Raw genomic sequence first — 20,399 nt, forward strand, 5'->3', positions numbered from 1 at the left:
GTGTCCACTTTGTACTAAAATATAAATTATCTCATTATATACTTTTACAAAAGTTAATGAGGCTAGAACTCAGTACAAACAATACTAGTTTCATTATTTGGCTCGAGCATTTGAGTCGAGGTAAACAATGCAAACATTTTTGCTTATCCTTTTCAAAATTGGAATAAGAAATTTTAGTGAAAAATATGCATTTTTACTTGGAATTGGAACAAGTGAAATTCAGGGCTCCCTATTTTGGTAATTTTAAAAAAAAACTGAGTTGGTACTTATGAGATAATTTTTAAAAACTTAAACTAACTAGAAAGAACTAATGCCATGATAAATTAGTCAATTGACTACCGTATTGATTTTTTATTTTTTGAGGTGATTCCCTCTATGATATTTCTCTTTCTATTTAACTGTAGCTCGGGAAACATATTTTCGTGACTTTCTGTTATCAAATTATAACTCGAAAAACAATACCAGACACGTAGGATCCGGGAAAGCAGGCCTTTCCTTGATTGATTGGTGAGAACCAGATAGATGATGGATTATATCCCCTCTCTCTCTCCTCAATGGATGAGTTGCTTTCTTCTACTGCTCTCTCTCTCTAGAGAATGTTGCTCTCAGTAAGTAGCAAGTGACCTTCTCTGCTCTTCCTGCTTTGTACAAGGCCACAAACCAATCTCTCTCTCTCTCTCTCTCTCTCTCTCTCTCTCTCTCTCTAAATTCAAACATACCAGGAACCATTTGCTACAATTGTCTCGGAGTTCACTTCCTCTTGAATATTTGTCTTACTATAAGACTGACAAAGTCATAGTTTCTGGGTTTTTCTCCTCTGGTTTTTGCTCAGTTGAAGTAAAGGTGGCTCCTTTGACACTCATGGGATCTCTTGTTCACACTCTTTCCTATATTTCGAGCATTCCTTCTGAAAACAGTGGAAAAAGCAGAGGACCCATTTCACTCTTTCCCAGAGCTATTGGTTGTAAATTTCAAAGGAGCATTTCCAAAATTTTAGCAGTGAGAAATGTCTCTGCCCCTTCTAGTGAGAGAGAGAGTGTTTTCACGCTACCCCAATGGAGATTCAGAAAGAATGACCAGAAAACCAAAGATCTCAGAATGAATGATGCCTTCCTCTATCTGGAATACATGTATGGTAAAGGACACAGACCTGATATGGCTCAGAGTACACAACTCTTATATGACCTTTGCAAGTCCAATAAGATCAGAAAAGCAGTAAGGGTCATGGAAATAATAGTGGGTTCAGGCCAAGTTCCTGATATAGCTACTTACACTTATCTGGTTAACCAGTTGTGCAAGAAAGGGAACATAGGCTATGCCATGCAATTAGTTGAGAAAATGGACCAATATGGGTTACCCCCAAATACTGTCACATATAATTCTCTGGTTCGAGGTCTATGTATCCATGGAAATTTGCAGCAAAGCCTGCAACTTTTGGAAAAATTGATGCAGAAGGGGCTCACCCCAAATGTATTCACTTATTCTTTCTTGCTTGAAGCTGCTTATAAAGAACAAGGGGTTGATGAAGCCATGAAGTTATTGGATGATATCATGATGAAAGGTGGGAAGCCTAATGTGGTTGCCTATAATGTTTTGCTAACTGGGTTGTGTAAAGAAGGGAGGATAGAAGAAGGGATTAAGTTTTTCAGGAACCTGCCATCAAAGGGATTCAGCCCAAATGTGGTCACATATAACATTTTATTAAGGAGTTTGTGTTTTGCGGGGAGGTGGGAGGAGGCTGAGGAGCTTTTGGCTGAGATGGGTAGTAACAATTGCAGCCCAACTATTGTTACGTATAATATCTTGATTGGTTCTCTCTCTCTACACTTGAGAACTGATCAAGCGATAGAGATCTTGAGAGAGACGATTCGAAATGGATTTAGACCCACAGCTGCTAGCTACAACCCGATAGTAGCAAGTTTTTGCAGAGAAGGAAAAGTTGATCAAGTGAGAGAGATTCTTGATGAGATGGTTCTTAGACGATGCAGCCCTAATGAAGGTACTTATAATGCACTTGCACTTATTTGTAGAAATGGAAGGGTTGGTGAGGCTTTTTCTATGATTCAGAACTTGGGTAGTAAGCAAAATGCTTCAATGCATGAGTTCTACCAGAATGTGATTGCTAGCTTGTGTAGAAAGGGGAACACTTTGCCAGCTTTTCAGCTATTGAATGAGATGACCATGAATGGGTTCACCCCTGATACTTACACTAACTCTTCTTTGATCAGGGGTCTTTGTTTGGAAGGCATGTTGGACGAGGCTATGGAGCTTTTCACAGTTATGGAAGAGAACAATTTCAGGCCTGAAGTGGATAATTATAATGCTCTTATACTTGGCTTATGCAAGGCTCAAAGAACTGATCTTTCTGTTGATGTATTGGAAGGCATGGTGCAAAAAGGTTTTATCCCTAATGAGACGACATATACTATTCTTATTGAAGGGATTGCTCATCAAAATGAGATAGAATTGGCTTCAAAAGTTTTGCATGAGTTGTACTCGAGACAAGTAGTGAGCCATAATTCAATGGAGAGGCTCATGTTGCAATATGACATGGATTAATTATTTGTTAAGAAAGAAGGTGAGGCAGTGTGATTTCTGAGATTGTAACTTCTTTCCCATTTGATGCCAAAGAAAGGAACCTATTCAATTGAAATAGGCTTTGGGGTCTTGGTCACTTCAAAAACAGCATTGGGGAAGAAAACAAATGGGGTATGTGGATCACAATGAGAATGAGCTATTTTTGAAGCCTCTGTAGAAAAGAACAACAGGAGCGGACTTGAAGGTGAAGATTTATTTGATCTGTAAGAAGCCTTTCTGTTAAGTATTTCATTTCTGATGATAATGAGGTAATTAACTGCACTTATTATCTACTTCAAGTTTCCTTATATTCAACTTTTGTGTGATTTTATATATAAGGATGCCACTTTTTTTTTTTTTCTTTTTTTTAATTGGTCCAACTCAACTGCTTGAGTGCTGTGGTTTAACTTTTACGGTTTCAGCATCAATCGCATTATTTATGAGAACTTGGAACTGACAATGGGAAGGCTCAGGTATTGGTGAAGGGAGCCATTATTAAATTGTAACAGTAAATTTCATCTAACCCTGGATAAAAATGATGGTGATTATTTGTCTTATGGTAGAGTGGTATGATATACAATGATTAAACTTGCTAAAAATGACTTGTATATTGATTTATATGTATCATATTCGTCTACGTCATTTAGTAAGACAAGTGTTATATGTATGCCACAGTTCTTGTTGTTTACATCCATGATGATGCATTTTGGGTCCTGCATGGTCAACTAGTTAGGGCCAGCTACAAATATTTCATTATAAGTTAATGTCATAAAGGACTGAGATTTATAGGCATAAGTGGAGAGAAAGCGCAGGTACGATCACATGAAGTCACATATCCCATTACATTCCTCGATACACCCATATTTGGAACTATATCACTCACGTTTGCATCTCTTGGTGGACAAATGATATCCATATTAAGTAACTGTCTAACCGATTTTCACAAAAAAGGGGAAAAGAAAAATCTTTCGCAACTTCCCTGGAGCCAGGTGCCCTCTCAAAACCATCAGGTGACATTGAAAAAGGTCTAGCAATAATCCTATGGCCATCTCTTTCCCCTTTTCTTAAATGGTAATACTCCCTAGGCCATCAAAGTCTTTAACTGAAAACTATTTTGGTATTTTATGCCATCAAGCCAAAGGGTGTTCATGCATTTTAATGTCACTACATCACCAAATCTAGTGACACCCCTATGCTTAGAAGCCCTAGGTTCCTTTTGCTGCTCCTTCAAAATTAAGATTCATGCCTCGGATGGTGGCGGAACCACTATATGAGGGTGAACATCGTGGTTTCTGTTTAAAATGAACCACATTAACCATGTCCACATCAACCATTTGTGGTCTTATAGTGCCCAAAGGGTTAGCATCTTTCTGAGTAACTTTGGTTAAGATCATAGTTGTTGGCAATAGTTCCAAATCCGAATTATTTTAGGAATCGGAATCACGGTATTACAGCTGGGTGGTAGATTCCTATTTTCGGAATTAACATCCATGCAAGAGGAATTGTGGAAAACAAAATTCTTATTTTGTAGGAATTGAGATTCGACCAAAATCGAGTTGAGATCCCTATATAGATGGATCGAGGTTCCTAGCTCTATGGAATCGAGTTTCCAACCGAATTGGAATCAACCATTATGGAACCAAGATTCCTTCATTTATAAAATCGAGATTCCAACATCTTTGGAATCAAGAGGGAACTGAGAGGAAAATAAGATCCAACCCTTTGATGTTCCTCAAATTGAGGCCTCAAATTCTTAGGCATTGTGAGAAGGGAGATATAATATATGTGAAGATTATCCAAAGTAAACTAAGAAAGGGTCATACAACAATCAAAGGATGGAGTGTTTGTCATCCCCCCAACTAGTGTCAATTTCACTTTCTGCTTCCCCAAGGCTCCCATACAAGGGCCAGAACATGTTAACTTGAGTGTCGTACTAGTCCCACACACACCTCGAACAAACACGCCTCCCTCTTCCTCATACCTATATTCAAAACTTCATGTATCCAAATTCACTTCATATATGAGAACGTTTGCACATGTTTAATTAATAATTGTCCAAAGCAGTGTTACCCCAACACATGGATTTTTCCCATGGGTCGTATGCCATTATGAGTCGACACTTCTCAAAACATGTCATCAAAAAATGGGAGTGAGGGCCCCAAATTTGAACTTAAAAGCTTGTAGCATGGGGCAATATGGTCTACCCCATCAAGCTCATGCACATGCATATAGAATTGTAGCTGTATTATATAAGGGTGCACGGTTTGTATAGAGCTTAGGCTCTAAACAATCAAATTAGAGCCTACCTTCAAATAGTGTTGAGAAATGTTGTTTCAATATTGAAAATCTTTGTGATAGCCTTAAAATATATTTTCATATTTATTTATAAAGTTTAAAGCTTAGTGTAGATCAATATATCTATGAAAACTTGAAAATCTTGAAAATTGACGGTCCAAAACTGCATTACAAAATACACTATTTCCAAAACTTGCAATCCATTTTTCTCATGTCCATACATCTTGATGTCGAGATGATCAATTTGAAGATATTTGGGCATCAAAACAACCTCTTCTAGTAAAAATTTTTAGCTAGGCTCAAATTTGATTGTTTAGAGCCTCAGCTCTATATAAACTGTTCCCATTATATAACCTTAAGAAATAGTTACTTAATATGGAACAATACAAAATCTCAACTCATAAGGTTCAAACTATTGACTTATCATTCACAATGCGGTAAGAACTATCACCACAAAGGTTGTTATATAATATCTTATTTAATATAATATGATTTTTATATGGACTGTCTATTTTCAAGATTCTCAAGTGTTTATAGGCTCAATCCGCATCATTTTTGGAGCTTTAGATTTCATAATCAGGGGTGGAAATAGACTTTCAAGCCATCCTAGGGACTTCTAGCGCCAAAACTGCATCCTCAGGCAAGGTTTAGAGGTACACCTTACTATAATTGTTTAAAATTGAAATCTTATATAAACTACACCGTACATTATATATATATATATATATATATATATATATATATATATATGATGTTAGTGTGCTCTTAATGTTACCCGAACCTGAGTTGAATTGCACCATATGGATTGCAAGGACTATGGAATCCGCATTCCCACTTCCCTAATTTTTTTGCCCCTCCTCTCTTTACTCTCTCTCTCTCCCTCTCTCTCTCTCTCTCTTTCTCCCTTCCTGGTCTCCATTCATATACAACCCAAAGGATGTTTCAGGATGAAAACGGCAATGCCCATTTTTGTAGGAAAATAACAGTTTGTAAGTAGTGATTAAAAAAAAAGAAGCGAGAATGGTGAGAGAATTTCCGCATCTTTGGACTCTCAAACTCTTATTATAACCACTTGGGACTGCTTTGAAACATACTTCACAATAATATAGTACAAATATGTGCCCTCATCTACTGTATCTATCTTTGACCATAATAGTACAAAAACCACTACACTTGTAAGCTTATAATCTAAGAAACTCTAAGACATAAAGTTATGCTTCGTTAGATTGATCATGTATACTACACTAGTTCGCCAGTCCTATATTGGGAATCATCTAGCTTATGGGCTACCAAAACCCCATCTTTCATAAAGTCTTCTTGCCTAGAGTAAGCAATATTTGTATTATGTCCATCGGTGTTCACGTTAAACTGTCAACATTGTGTTCATACAAACCCCTGACAAGTGACAGGTCTAAAATCTTAAATTGTTATAACCCAATAAATCATTTACTACAGAAAACACACATGTACATATACACATGCATACATTGATACACAAACTGACGTCTATGTATACATGTACGTCTGCTTTATGCACTTGTATTTATGTGTGTGTATGTGTGTCTATATATATATATATATATATATATATATATATATATAGGAGAATCAGAGGTCAGCCTGCTAGCTGACAACTACAGTAAGTGCCCAATGGCTCAGATTGAATCTGGGTCTATCCAATGGACACGATTCAATTTCATATTTTAATTTTAATTTTCTTATACAAATCCAAATCACTTGAAATTTGGAACGTCTATTCTTTAAAAATAAAAGAATCTAATAAAAATATCAAAAAAATAATTCATCAAAAATAAATTGACTAAAATATCCCTAAAACTTTAAGGGGTATTTTAGTCAATTTATATTTTTAAAATTTGTTTTTAATATTTTATTAGGTTCGGCTTGATGAGAAGAGTGGACATCCCAATTTTCATGTAATTTGGGTTTTTTTAAAAAATATTAAAATAATATTATGAAATGCAGTCGTGACTGCCAGATCGGCCCAGAATATATTTGAGTTGTTGGGCTTACACTATTCCATTAGCCCATGGCCTGACAGGAGCTTTTCCCTATATATATATATATATATATATATATGGAAAAACCTAAACAATGTCTACAGGCGAAATGCTACAGTGTTTCGCTTTCATCACGGACTCGCTATGTCCATGGCGGTTTATTGAACGGACCCGGAATGGACTGCACCGTTGCGGTTCCGCGTGAATTTTTTGACCGCCACAGACCTAGCATGTCCGTGGCGGTTGAAAAATGCACACCGTCTGATTTTTCCGGACAGCGATTGACCTATGGTCCAAGTCACTGTAGCATTTCACCTATAAACGTTGGGTAGATACTTTATATATATATATATATGGGAAAAGATGGGATTAGACCACTAGCTCATATGAACATATGAGCCCAACGTCCCAGATTGAATTTAGCCCGATCTGATGATCACGGATGTCCTATAGTGTTCGAATTTTAGTTTGTTTTACAAATCCAAATAACTTGAAATTTTAGGCGTGTGTTCATCAAAAATAGGTGAATCTTTAAAAAATATCAAAAAAATATTTTACACAAAAAAAATCGACCAAAATACCCCCTAAATGTTTTGTGGGGTATTTTGGTCATTTTATTTTTCGCGGATAATGTTTTTTATATTTTTATTAGGTGCGCTTGATGCGAAGAACACACACCTAAAATTTCAAGTGATTTGGATCTGTGGAAAAAAAAAATATTCAAGCACTACTGGACATCCGTGATCGTTAGATCGGCCCAGATTCAATCTGGGCCGTTGGGCTTATATGTTCATATGAGCTAGTGGGCTAATGCCATCTTTTCCCTATATATATATATATATATATATATATATATGGAAAAGTCTTAAAAACGTCTATAGGCGAATTGCTACAGTGTTTCGCTCTTGTCACAGATATAGCATGATTTTGCCTAAAAACCACGATAGACCTGTAGGGGCCGCGGCGGTCTACATATATTTTTTTTATCAAATTTGCGTAAAAAAATCCCTTCATGGACATACTATATCTGTGACAGACCCCCACAGACATACTATGTCCGTGGCAGTCTTTAATCCACGCCGTCCAAAAAAATTGGACGGCGCCAAGCCTATGGGCGAAAATACTGTTCATTTTCACCCATAGGCATTTTTTAGTCTCTTCCTATATATCAATCTTATACCATAAAAGTAAGGCGCACCTCACAAATCCATAGGAAAAGGTTGTTATGATGTTGTAACAACTCCCCCAATTCATCATCCCAACCTCAAGATGTATGGAGATGAAAAGATTAAAAGGATTTCAAGTCCTAAAAATGGTGCATCTTGTGCCACTTTTATATGGACAAGTTGTTTTCAAGATTGCAAGCGTTTATATCTACACCATTTTTGGAGCATTAAATTTCATAATAAGGGGCAGAAATAGATTCTCAGGCCATCATAAGGGTTTTTGGCGCCAGAGCTGTATCTTGGGGTAAGGTTTGGAGGTTCACCTTACGTAGATTATTAAAGTCGACGCGTTATATAAACGCCATCCCCCCCCCTGCCCCCCAACATACACACACACACACACACAAACAAAATTTAGTTTTGCACCCATCCCTAAGTAGAAAAGTAATTTTTTCCATGACAAAATACCCACCTGCCCCAGTAAGGCATGTTTTCTCAAGGAAAAATATCAAATCACTGTGCTGGACCAACTTCAAGAGAGACCTAAAGCTAGTATCAAACTTGTTCCAATAGAGTCCAAAAGTCGTTCCAGCATGCTATGTGCCAGACCGATTTCATTTAAAAATAAATAGTTTAGGGCCAAGGGGTTTATCTGTTATTTTTCTTAGAATTTACTAAAAAACTTTTGACCATAAAATGCCCTTATATGTTCAAAAATTACTTTTGACTAAGTAGTTTATATTTTTTAAGAATAGCATGAATAAAATATGGAGAGAGAGAGAGAGAGAGCGAGAGAGAGAGAGAGAGATCCCAGAATTTATAAGGTGAGAAGGTTCCAACGGTTTAGGTAGCCATTAGTTATGCACTATCGGAGAATAGTTGAATTCTTGATGGAAAATAAAAAAGAACCAGAGACCATTGTTACTAGTTGATCACGTGCATACTTCCCTAAGAACGTATGAACTGGAGATTAAGTAGGTAGTTTGACATAGTAAATGTTAGAAACTTGATTGTTCAATTACGACCTTCAGCCTTTAGATTGTGTGATCTAGATTCATTTGAGGACTAAACTAGCAAATGTGCTGAGATACACCTGAGACAGTTGAACTTTGAGGAACACAAAAAAATATATGAATGGCTGCTGAAGTGTCTTCTAGCATCAGCTAAACCGTCTATATAAATCCTCAAGCTAGGAGTGCCTGTCCACAATTCTCGTTACTAGTTGCTACTCTGAACACAAGCCAACTGATCACAGCCTCTCTAAAAGAGAAGTCTCAATGATGCTCTTTTTTCCATTTGCTCCCTGTTAGTACAAAGACAGTCTACATCTATATATGCTTATTCATGCATAGTGCATTTGGTTGCAGGCGAAGTGAGCGGCACTTGAATTGTAAGAAAATATATTGTTAGCACTGAAGAGACACTCTATTTATTGGTCTATTTAATTAATCCACACTTGTTATATATCATATAACATTGTTTCATTGGTCCATGTCCATTTTGATCTATGTATACTTTTAACTCTAGCCTCAAAGCTCGCATAGAAGACGTCTTTCATGCTGTGTTTCTCACTTACAGAGGGCGCCAAAGGAGATATTAGTTTATAAGATTTCTCTCTTACTGGGGAAGTAGTTAATTGGATCCTCTGTTTCCTTTCACAAATATCCCTCTTCACCTATTTCTTGTGTCCTCTATTTTTTTTTTGATGATTTTATCCTCTATGCACTATACTTGCTGAACCCACCACACACAGAACACAACATCTATTTTGAGAGAATCAAATGAAAGAAAAATTCAAATAACTAAAACACACTATGCTCCTGGATACTGCACCTTGAACTAGTTGATATATTGACATCAAGATTAATTCCCCCTGGATACTGCACCTTGAACTAGTTGATATATTGACATCAAGATTAATTCCCCCTGGATACTGCACCTTGAACTAGTTGATATATTGACATCAAGATTAATTCCCCCATGGTTATACCATAGTTACAAAGGAGAGACCAAAATTAAATATCCTATATTCCTAATTCAACTAGGAAGTGGAAAGTGATTTAGGTGTCCTAATTGGGGTCTGATATGTTATACCTAGGGCAGCGGCTGCTATAGTATTCCTATATATGGTTGCATAAATAGAAGAACCCTGTCATTATGCTGAGTTTTGCACATATTTTATGATTTTAAAGAAGGGTCCACTTATGGTGCAGCCCTGGCTCAACCATTGCTGCCACACTCAAGACTCCATTTTTCAACCATCGAGGGCCCAAAAATAATCTGCAAATCCATCTTCATCACAGTCATATGATTTCGGAGCTTCCAAAGAGCTCTGAACCTGATCGATCTACTCTCCATTGGAGTGAATGGTTATGTTCAGATCGCAATCTACATGAGGCATTTTTAGGGCCTTAAGCCCTTTTATTTGAAGCAGATTGATCTTGGAGACTGAGTGGATTCAGAGTTACTTGGGTTCAAATCCATTTGGAAACGTGGAGGATTGAGGTGTGTCAGCATGGGTTTGTGTAGTCACTGCAATGCCAAATGGTTTAAGGAACATGATTCGCTTAATCACCAATATCACTTGATGGAAAAGGGTGAATTTGGAGCTCTGTAATGCTCAATCTCTGCTGCTCATCTCTTTTGAGATAAGTGTCCATTTCAATGGATGGTAGAGCATCCGATATGGAGCAATTTTCTGTTAAAGATAATAATTTACCACTGTTTTCCTGGGTCCTAAAACTTTGGAGAAAGATTGAGATTGAGAGATGTGGGCTCGAGTTTATGGTTGCAGCTTGCATGCACCATACATCCTTTATTTAGGCACTGTTTGATTTCAGATTTCGTTAGAATGTTGTTCTTCGTTTCTAATTGCAATTAACGAAATGGCAATCTGGCCAATTATAATTTTGTCTAGATGGTGTTTGATTGTTCTAATTTGAAATACAATTTGTTGTTGTGGTGGTGGTGGTAGTGGTAGTGGTAGTGGTAGTGGTGACGGCAATAGTAGTGGCTAGGCTCCGCTAATTGGTGCGGCTGTAGTGATGATGGTAGTAGAAGTTGTGGTGGTGACCGTGATGATGGGATGCGTGGTTTCGTTTAGGTGTAGCTAGGCTTGGTGGCCACGATGTAGGGTTGGGGGTGGCAACGGGGCGGTCCCGCTGGACCCTGACCCAAATATTATTCGGGTGAATAGTATTCGGGTCCAGGTTTTGGACCCGGACCCGACCTATACATGTACGCGTTGGGTCCCGGGTCTGGTCAAGTCCATTGTCACCCTATGACTATGAGCTTCTTCTACTTTTTTACTATCATATACCCATATTATTGACAACAAGGTCACAATCACCCACCATTAGATTTCAAGTTGTATGATTTGTCGTTTAATAGCTAAAAATGACTGAGTTCTTATTGTATATGATCCTTAATATCTGCAACGGTTTATGGGAACATATTGGGTCAGACTAGACCCCAACCCGAGTAGTGTTCAGATTCAGGTTTTGGACCCGGACCAGACCCATCTGATCCAAAAATTGGACCCATACCCAAACCCGAGGCCGGGTATACCCATCGGGTCCATTGCCACCCCTAGGGGTGGAAATGGTGATAAAAGAGAGAGAGAGAGAGAGAGAGAGAGAGAGAGAGAGAGAGAGAGAGAGAGATGAATGACATTTTCTAAAAAGCTATCAAATTTGCTGAAAATCCAATTTAGCACTAATTGCAATTGAGAACTAATTCGAATTTGAAAGACAGACAAACCTTTAAAATTAAATTACCCGAGACTTGTTGGCAATTTGATTTAAATTGAAGTTACCCTAAAAATCAAATAGCGGATTGATGTAGTTTTTTGCTGATCTCATCCCTGGTTCATGAGATCTCAAATGCATCTAAAATGGAAAATAAGCCATTGGAAAACATGTCCTTTTTTTGGTAGTCCCTTTTGCTTTTATTTTCCTTGTAGCTTACCTAGTAATTGGATACTTATTATGCATCAGAACATTCTTTCCGGCGAACATTTTAGTAAGTTTTTTAAAGAACCTCAAAAGAACTCGGGATGAAATCAACCTAATTATTGTCAATAGAAATATTACTTTAATAAGATTATTTCACAAGTAATTGCTCAATTCTTTAGTTTTGAATACCCAAGACGGCATTTTTTCTAGATTTTGAATCATGGTAGCAAGGACATCTATGTATTTAGCCCATGAGCAAACTACCAAAGCGTCTCTACTTGTTTCAGATTCCAAACGAAACAACAAATTCAAATGAAGAAGAAAAAAAAAACTCCAGACTTTAGAACAAAGCACTTAATTCAAATGAACAAAAAAAAACAAACTCCAGATTTTAGAACAAAGCACTTAAGTTGAGCTAAAGGATCATTGTCATCATCATTGTCAAAACATTTTTCCAATTGATTGAAATAAACCATACAAATCCTGATCCGTCATTTTGCTCTATTAATCGTTATTTTATTATATTAAAAATCATACTTTTAATGAAACCATAAATCCCTATCTAATTTTACTACTTCCAACTTACTTTTGTTCTTTTTAAGTCAGCCACTTGAACTATTTCAAGTCTCCTAACAAATGTACTGAATTCGCACCACAAATGACCAATTTAATTTAAAACTTGCAAAAAAAAAAAAAAGACGCTAACAATGATACGGTGTAAACATGACTGTTACATATTTTGGCTCGGGTCACTCAAATAATCACACCCGTATTACCCCAGGATGTTTAAATTTCTTGAACCGATTCAACATTTATAAAAGGCAGTTTTATGTTTTCACTATGGTAACCACCTTTCGATCCACACGTCTGAAAGACGTGACCAATGAAATCCTTCCACTCCGAATTTATAAAAAGCTGTCGCATATTTTGAACCAGATATAAATCTGCCACAGCGTCCATTTGGAAGACTTGAGAGAGCTTAAAATGTGCCTTTCTGGACCCTTACCATGTTAAGAGCTGCTAATACATTGTTTCCGAGATGGGTTTTGGTGAACAATAGATAAAGAACGCAGAACAAAACTCCTGATAAAGAACAGAGGACCCCTACCATGTTAAGAGCTCCCAATACATTGTTTCCAAGATGGTTTATGGTGAACTCTAGATAAAGAACGAGATGGTTTTTGGTGAGCTCTAGATTAAATAACAGAGAACAGAACAGACAGATGGAACAGATGGTGTGAACTCTTGACTCTAAATAAATAACTCCAAATGCACTGTTTGAAATGGGCTATTTTTTATAAAAATGTTCCAATTTAAAAAAAAAATTTTGAAAAAAAATTCTTTTCGTACTTTCAGCTTAATCACTGAAATTAATTAGGACTACCACTTAGGATTACGTCGTACGAAAGTTAAGTGGTCACCAGGCAAACTTTGCTTTACCCTAAATAGTTTAAACTGGGCAACTCAAACCAGTTCAGCCCCTCAAAAACCAAGATAGTAGCACTACTAGGCAGATTACAAATCAATTGGTAGCAGCACCAAAAACTTTTCACACAGTTGATCATCACCACAATTGAATAAACCGGTAAAGCTTGAAGGAAGAACTAAAGAGAAATCTCAATAACCAACTGTAAGCAACAAACATTTAAAATTGTCTCCCAAAATTGAAGATTAGTACGACTACCATTCAAGTTCTCTCAAACAAGATAAACAAAACATAAGAACAACCTAGTTTCTGAATAGACGATTGCTCAGGATTCTGATTATAAGACCTAACAAGGCATTCCCCGCTAAATCAAACCACCAATCCAAAAAAGATTTGGAAAGGAGGAGACCCAGAGAAGATCACCCTTGTCAAAGCTATCATCATTGTCTACTTGGATCTCTGCCTCATCTTTCGGCGCTTCCTCTTGAGCCTCCTCATGCGCTTCTTCTTCCACTGGGGTGAAAATCAGGCAAAGCAAAGAAACAAATGTAAAACACTTAACAGTGGGGTCATTTTTTTTCCAGAAACTAACAGTTGCTATAGTGATTACATGGATATTGTCACGCGGTGAGTAAGGAAACTACAAATAGTAGCTGCTCTTGCTATAAATAGTTTAGAAGATCAAGCACAATGTTGTAATATATATTAGACAATGCTAATCAATGGGAGTCTCTATGGGAGTCAATAATGTCTTTCATGTGTGGGGATCAGTGTACGTAGAATCGAACCAGAACAGTTATGGGAGTCAATAATGTCTTTCATGTGTGGGGATCAGTGTGCGTAGAAACGAACCACAACGGTTAACCGAACATGGGTTTGGAACTGGTTAAACCGGCCAAACCGGCCGATTCAACCGCTTTAACTGTGCAAGTCATGGGTGGTCAAAAAAGTGTTGAAAAAAATTCAAAAAAAACTACTAAATATGGAAAAAAAAAGTTGAAAATTAATTAAAAAAATGGATTTTAACCCATTTTATATTTTTCAATGGCAATTTTTAAAATTTTCTAAAAAAAGATGGGAAAATATATAAGTGAGTCTTAATGACCAAAACAATTTTTAATCTTTACCATAACGTAAATAATATTTAAAAATGCATTTAAGATCAAATTCCTTATTTTTGAGAATTTATATACATTTTTTGATTTTTTTTAAAAAATACTGATTGATCACCCTAACCACCCAAAACCGGAACCGATCTAACCAGGCAGTAGTTAGCAGTTAGATCGGGCGATTTTGCGAACAATGGAGGGATTTAATATTAACGATAACACACTTTCTACATACTTAGGGGTAAAGAGTAATACAAAAGAGAGACGTCTGAGGTACTATTCTAATCTCAACCATGCGATCATGAATCTAACAAAAAATAGACTTTATATCTTAAAAGAGATACTGTAATAGAACCAAAATGAACTGTCCAAGAGGAGTCTAAAACAGTTGATTTTCAAAATCTACTTTACCCAGATCCATTATCATGGTGCTCAAGACTATCAACCTCCTAATTTTAGTTCCAAAATCCATATAAGTATGTAACATGGATTTTTGGAAGAAAAACACATTTAGATGGGTGTGTATTGATGATGCAACAAAGCCCCCATCCAATACAAAAAATATCAAGCACAATTAAAAACAATATGTAGGCTTTATAACAAAGAAGCCATGAAAGAATAAAAGCACCATTATGAGATATGCTACAAAAACAATGTTCAAGAAGGCAGATTTGTATGCCTAGGGCCCTAGGCAGATGTCAAGATATATGGGCAGCCACGCCATGTGCGTTTTCTTTCCTTTTTTTGGGGGGAAATGTGTGCATAGAACATCTATTTCATTAAACAACAATGGTGAGTGTTATTTTATTGTGCAATTCAAACTTAAATATACGTGGTTTTGCACTGTGAAAATGAATGACTAAAACATTGTAGGAGTGACAAAGTACCCAAGGTTCAACCATTAAGTCATGTTAACATTAAAAATCACAAACAAAAAATGAAAACCAATCCACAAAGGAAAAAAGAATTCAAAAGAACAAAAAATTAATACCAAGATACATAAATATCAAAAAACCTAGACCAATAAATGAAGGGAAATGATCTTGTGAGACCGTCCCACACCCATATGTATAAGACCCCACAGGATCACCATTAAATTTGACATAGATCTCTAGAAAAGTCAAGTCCCACACACATGTTAACTTTTCTAGAAATCTATGCCAAATTTAATGGTGATCTTTTGGGGTCCTACACACATGGGTGTAGAAGGGTCTCATAGGATCATTACCCAAATGAAATACATTAACCTCTCAAAACCCAATAGAACTTCGCTCGAATACATGACCTTTGGCTGCCAAAGGAGCTCTTTTAAAACCACTTCTAGTCTCAAAAAGCATCTGATTGAATACCATTCAATTTGCAAGAATCAAAAAGTGTGAACTTTTTATCATCAAAAAAGTCACAAATTCTTGGTTTTCTTTGTGTTTTTCAAGATCCTAATCAACTCCGAGTTTAGGGGGGGGGTTTAAAATGCCCCCCTCTCTCTTTTACCTTGCCCCACAACAAGAGGAGGAGAAAGAGGGAGAGGAGGACAAGGGAAGTGGGGGAATTAAAATTATTTACTCTTGGGCCAGGGCCATTTGCCACCCTCAGCCACGGCCTATGAGGCTGACTTGGCCCAAGGGCACCTAGGCCGGCACCCAAATCAAACAGGACCCAACCAAGGTCCATTCGGTGCAGTTGGCCCCCCTGAAGCTCCTAGGTGGCCACAAAGCTGAATTTGAATCGCTGATATAAAATGAAGACAACTTATAAACTAGAAAACTTGTCAAAACAAACAAAAAATCACAAAATATTTTTAAAATTAAAAACAATAACTCTTTAAAAAAAAGCAAAATTTGAAGGAAAATTTACATGGACATCATGTCCTTTTAAGGATATTTTGAAAACGTCCTGAAATTCTTCAATTTTATGCAAATGCACCTTATGTTTTATCTTATTTTTTCCAAAAATGCCCTTGAGTATAGCTAAGATTATTGCAAAAACAATATTTAGGGATTTTGTATAAAAATAGTGTTTGGTACTGAAAATAATTAATATATTTTTTTACAACTTTACATAGGAATGGAAATTGAGACGTAGGGCTATGAAAACGTAGCCTCTACGTCTTGACCCAAGCCCATTTCCTTGAAAATACAGAACATTGTCTGGGCTCTTGGCATAATGTTTTGTTCAGTACTCCCAATATCAAACAAAATATTTCTTCAACAAAAACTAGTTTGGAACTGGTAAAATACCTAACTACTTGATTTTGTCAAGGAAAATAAAACTTAGATAGGTACCAATAGAATCAATAACTTTTCTATTGAAACAAAGATCTTTTGCTTGGCACTAGGAGAACCGAACAGAACACTAAGTCAAGAAAATCTTAGATACTCATAAACCTACCATTTTTTTTACATTTTTTAGGTTCCAACTTAGTTGAGTACTCTAGGTACCAAATTTAAGGGCAATTTTTGTGTGGTGAGTGGTTTACTTTAGCAAAGCCACATCTCACGTTTTATTCCTACCAATGAACCATGCATAAAAAAAAGTATAGATATTTTTTCAAACATCCCTAGAAATAATGGATATTCACAATAATTCCCCAAATTAATACCATACACAAAGTAAAAGAAATGCGACACAGCAACAATTAAAACATAACCTTACAGCCAAACAAAAAACCCCAATAAAGAAAATACAAATAAAAACACATTCATTATAAATAGGAGAAGAAATTAAAGGAATCTCCAACTTTCTTTAGTAATAAAATTCACAAGATCTTTAATAGGGTACCATTCTCTTTTGAGATATCAAAAAACAAGCTAGTATGGAAACCATACAATAGACTTAGACTTTTCAGCATGTATCTGTCATAGACACAGAGATGAGACATCAAAGAGAGAGTACAAACAGACCACACAAACAGATGATTACATAAAATAAGGCGAAAAGAAAGCAGAAACATTAAATACAATAAAGGAAACAACAAAAATCAAAAACCAAAATGTTGACACCAACAAAACCTTAATAATATCAAGAAGAAACCTTCACAACCAAGCAGTATCCAGAAACAACCAAGACCGTTACACTTAAATCTCAAAGTCAGATGTCAACCGAGGAACCACCATAAGAAATCTAGAAGGGACCACCATGAAAAATCTAGATCACAGAGCAAGAATTGTTTTGCTCAATTAAATAGTACTAAAAATCATCCGAAAGATAGAAGATCCCAGCCAGGTACCATCATGAGAAATCTAGAAGGGACCACCATAAGAAATCTAGATCACAGAGCAAGAAAATGCATAGCATCTTGCATAATGAGAAGGCAGAAGTAAACACTATTAAAAAATCATCGGAAAAAAAGAAGATCCCAGCCAATATCAGTACGGTTCATGGGATATCCACGATTCATCATGAGAAGCCACCTTTCTAGAAATAAACCAGCAAAAACAAGCTTTCATGAAAAAGCTGATACATCTCGCAGAAACCAAAGATATAAGAGATGAAAATAGTTAATTAGTGACAAAGCTCGAAAAAGCTGATACATCTCCCTGAAATTGAAAATAGTCAATTAGTGAAAAAGCTCGAAAAACCAAAAAAACTCACGAATACAACATTTCAAGAACAAGCCGCGTCCATGATGCCAATGAGGCGCAGATTGATCAAGGATTCAAACAACACGCAGTAAAATGAGGAAACACACTCAGATGATTGACGCGAATGAGGCGCAGATTGATCAAGGATTCAAACAACACGCAATAAAATGAGGAAACACACTCAGATGACAGAGAACTGAATTCCTATAATCAAATCGAATGAGGAAAGACATTCAGATTGAATAACATTCAACGCACCTTAGCCCTCATTTTCAAATTCCACAAGCGACCTCAGCAGCACACTATCCCGACTTCAAAACAATGGCAGAGAGAAAACCCTAGCGGCACTTTACAGAGTGACCGAAAACCCAAAAACTGATGCCCCCTTATATAGATCTTCTGAGGTAACCCTAATCCATGGGGCATGGCTTCGGAACCGCATTACCATCGTAACCCCCATTTTATCAAAAATAACGAAACTATCCTCAACCTTTTCTTCTGCATAAAATAATTAACCTGTTAAATCTTCATGGTCCAAAAAGTTGGTGGGCAAAAATTAACCCAAAAATTAGAGAGAATTGTCATGGAAAGAGTATCCAAAGAGCAAGTTCGATAATGGAGATAAGGGAATCTTTCAGCATAAATTCAAAAAATTGGATTCTCGAATCCTTTGAATTATTAAATCCCTTCTTTGATAACTTGTAAGAGCTGGTTAGGTTGCAGCCTTAAGGCCCACCGCCAAATTTTATCTTAATATGTAATTTTGGTGAAGAAAATTTTTAAGATTATTTTAAAATTTACTTTTATATTTAATTATAAAATTTTGAAAATAAAAAGTCTAAATAATGTATTATAAGATACATTATTTTTAGGACTCAAAATCGTTATTTTTTTTTTCATATTCAGATATCTCGATGTTGAGATGATCAATTATAATATTTTTTAACAGTAAAACAACATTTTCCGATGGATTTTTGAAGTGCATTTGTAATTCTAGATTTTAAAGTTGCAACCTTATATGAACTTTTTCCTTTGTTAAATGAATTCTTGGTAAAATAGTTCAAATTATCAACAGAAAAAGTAGATTATTTTTATTCTTACCTAGCCGTACATGTATCAACAGAAAAAGTAGATTTTTTTGATTCTTACCTAGCTGTACCTGAACGTTACTAGTTGTAGTAGAGGCAATTCAGTAGCATTAATACGGCATAGCTTATTTTTATGTTCTTACCTAGCTAAATTTGAACTTCATTGGTTGTAGTAGAGGCAGTTCAATAACATGGCATAGCTTTTAGGGCACAATAGTAGTTGATGTTTTGTTCTTTATTTCATAGACACCATTTATTTTTGGTACAAGTAGGTGACAAATTGATACCAGTCATTAGATTTCAAATTAAATGGCTTGAGGTGTGCCACAAAATTCAAAAAATTATTTTTTGAACTTGGAGTCTAGTCAATGATACACTTACAACCATCCGATTTGAATTCTGATTAACAAACTGATTGTGAACTTCTTGTATTGAAAGTAAATAGTATATCAATTACCTAAAAAAGCAAATGGACTCCTTGTATACTATCAATTATCTAAAGGAAAAAGTTTATATAAGGATGCTACCTTATAATGTAGAACTACGGATGCCCCTCAAAAATCCATTGGAAAAGGTAGTTTAATGTTGAAAAACCCTTTGATTGATCATCTCGACATCGAGATGTATGACTCTGAAAAATAAAAAGATTTTAAGTGTTAGAAAATAGTGCATTTTACAACATATTATCTACACCGTCTATTTTCAAGATTTTAATATGTTTATAGATCTACTTGATTTTAACCGTTTTTTAAATTTAAAATTTTATAATTATATATAAAAATAGATTTTGAGATAATCCTAATAACATTTTACATCAAAATTATATATCATGATAAAATTTGAAAGGCACCTTACCTCTACACCTACGGAGGCGTCCATATGCCAACTGCACCCTTATCTAAATTTCATCAAAATTTTGACACACATCTATCCGAAACAAGACATATTTTCCTATCATATAATTAATGGTAGTAGTAATACAACTTTTCATGAATCTTTCAACTTTCGAATCAAACAATTTTGTCACAACAAGCATTCAACTGATACAAATTTTAATATTAAAGGCACGTTTGGTGTACATGAAAACACTTTCGTGAAAGTATTTTCACATTAAAAAACTCCCTCATATAATTAGGTGTGGGTTTTGTTTTGAACCAACAATCCCACAATATTTTTTTTTGCTCCA

The 20,399-nt window shown here is 35.9% G+C and overlaps 1 protein-coding gene and 1 long non-coding RNA gene across 3 annotated transcripts; one reads left to right on the forward strand and one right to left on the reverse strand.

The window, feature by feature from the left end:
* The first annotated feature begins 407 nt into the window (after positions 1 to 407).
* On the forward strand, positions 408 to 11,002 carry LOC18427307 (Pentatricopeptide repeat (PPR) superfamily protein). Of its 2 annotated transcripts, XM_088857082.1 has the most exons (3): positions 428 to 1,999; positions 2,229 to 2,846; positions 10,270 to 11,002. In XM_088857082.1, exons 1-2 carry the CDS (start codon positions 862 to 864, stop codon positions 2,462 to 2,464), a joined length of 1,374 nt encoding a protein of 457 aa, XP_088713208.1. In that variant the 5' UTR covers positions 428 to 861; the 3' UTR covers positions 2,465 to 2,846; positions 10,270 to 11,002. The 2 variants fall into 2 exon arrangements, with proteins under 2 accessions (XP_006836423.2, XP_088713208.1); XM_006836360.4 differs by having other exon boundaries at positions 408 to 2,846.
* A 2,599-nt stretch (positions 11,003 to 13,601) lies between these two features.
* LOC18427306 (uncharacterized) lies at positions 13,602 to 18,494 on the reverse strand. The gene is made up of 2 exons (XR_966446.3): positions 18,384 to 18,494; positions 13,602 to 13,948 (listed from the first exon to the last, which is right to left on the reverse strand). It is a non-coding gene; the product is annotated as an uncharacterized LOC18427306 (long non-coding RNA).
* Positions 18,495 to 20,399: the final 1,905 nt, after the last annotated feature.

Source organism: Amborella trichopoda, chromosome 2, assembly GCF_054954075.1.
Source record: "Amborella trichopoda isolate Santa Cruz 75 chromosome 2, AtrichopodaSantaCruz75HAP2 v2.0, whole genome shotgun sequence".
Taxonomy (NCBI): domain Eukaryota; kingdom Viridiplantae; phylum Streptophyta; class Magnoliopsida; order Amborellales; family Amborellaceae; genus Amborella; species Amborella trichopoda.

What these genes read in the sequence shown, in the direction of transcription:
- LOC18427307 (XM_006836360.4), top strand. Translation starts at nt 862, where the DNA reads ATGGGATCTCTTGTTCACACTCTTTCCTATATTTCGAGCATTCCTTCT.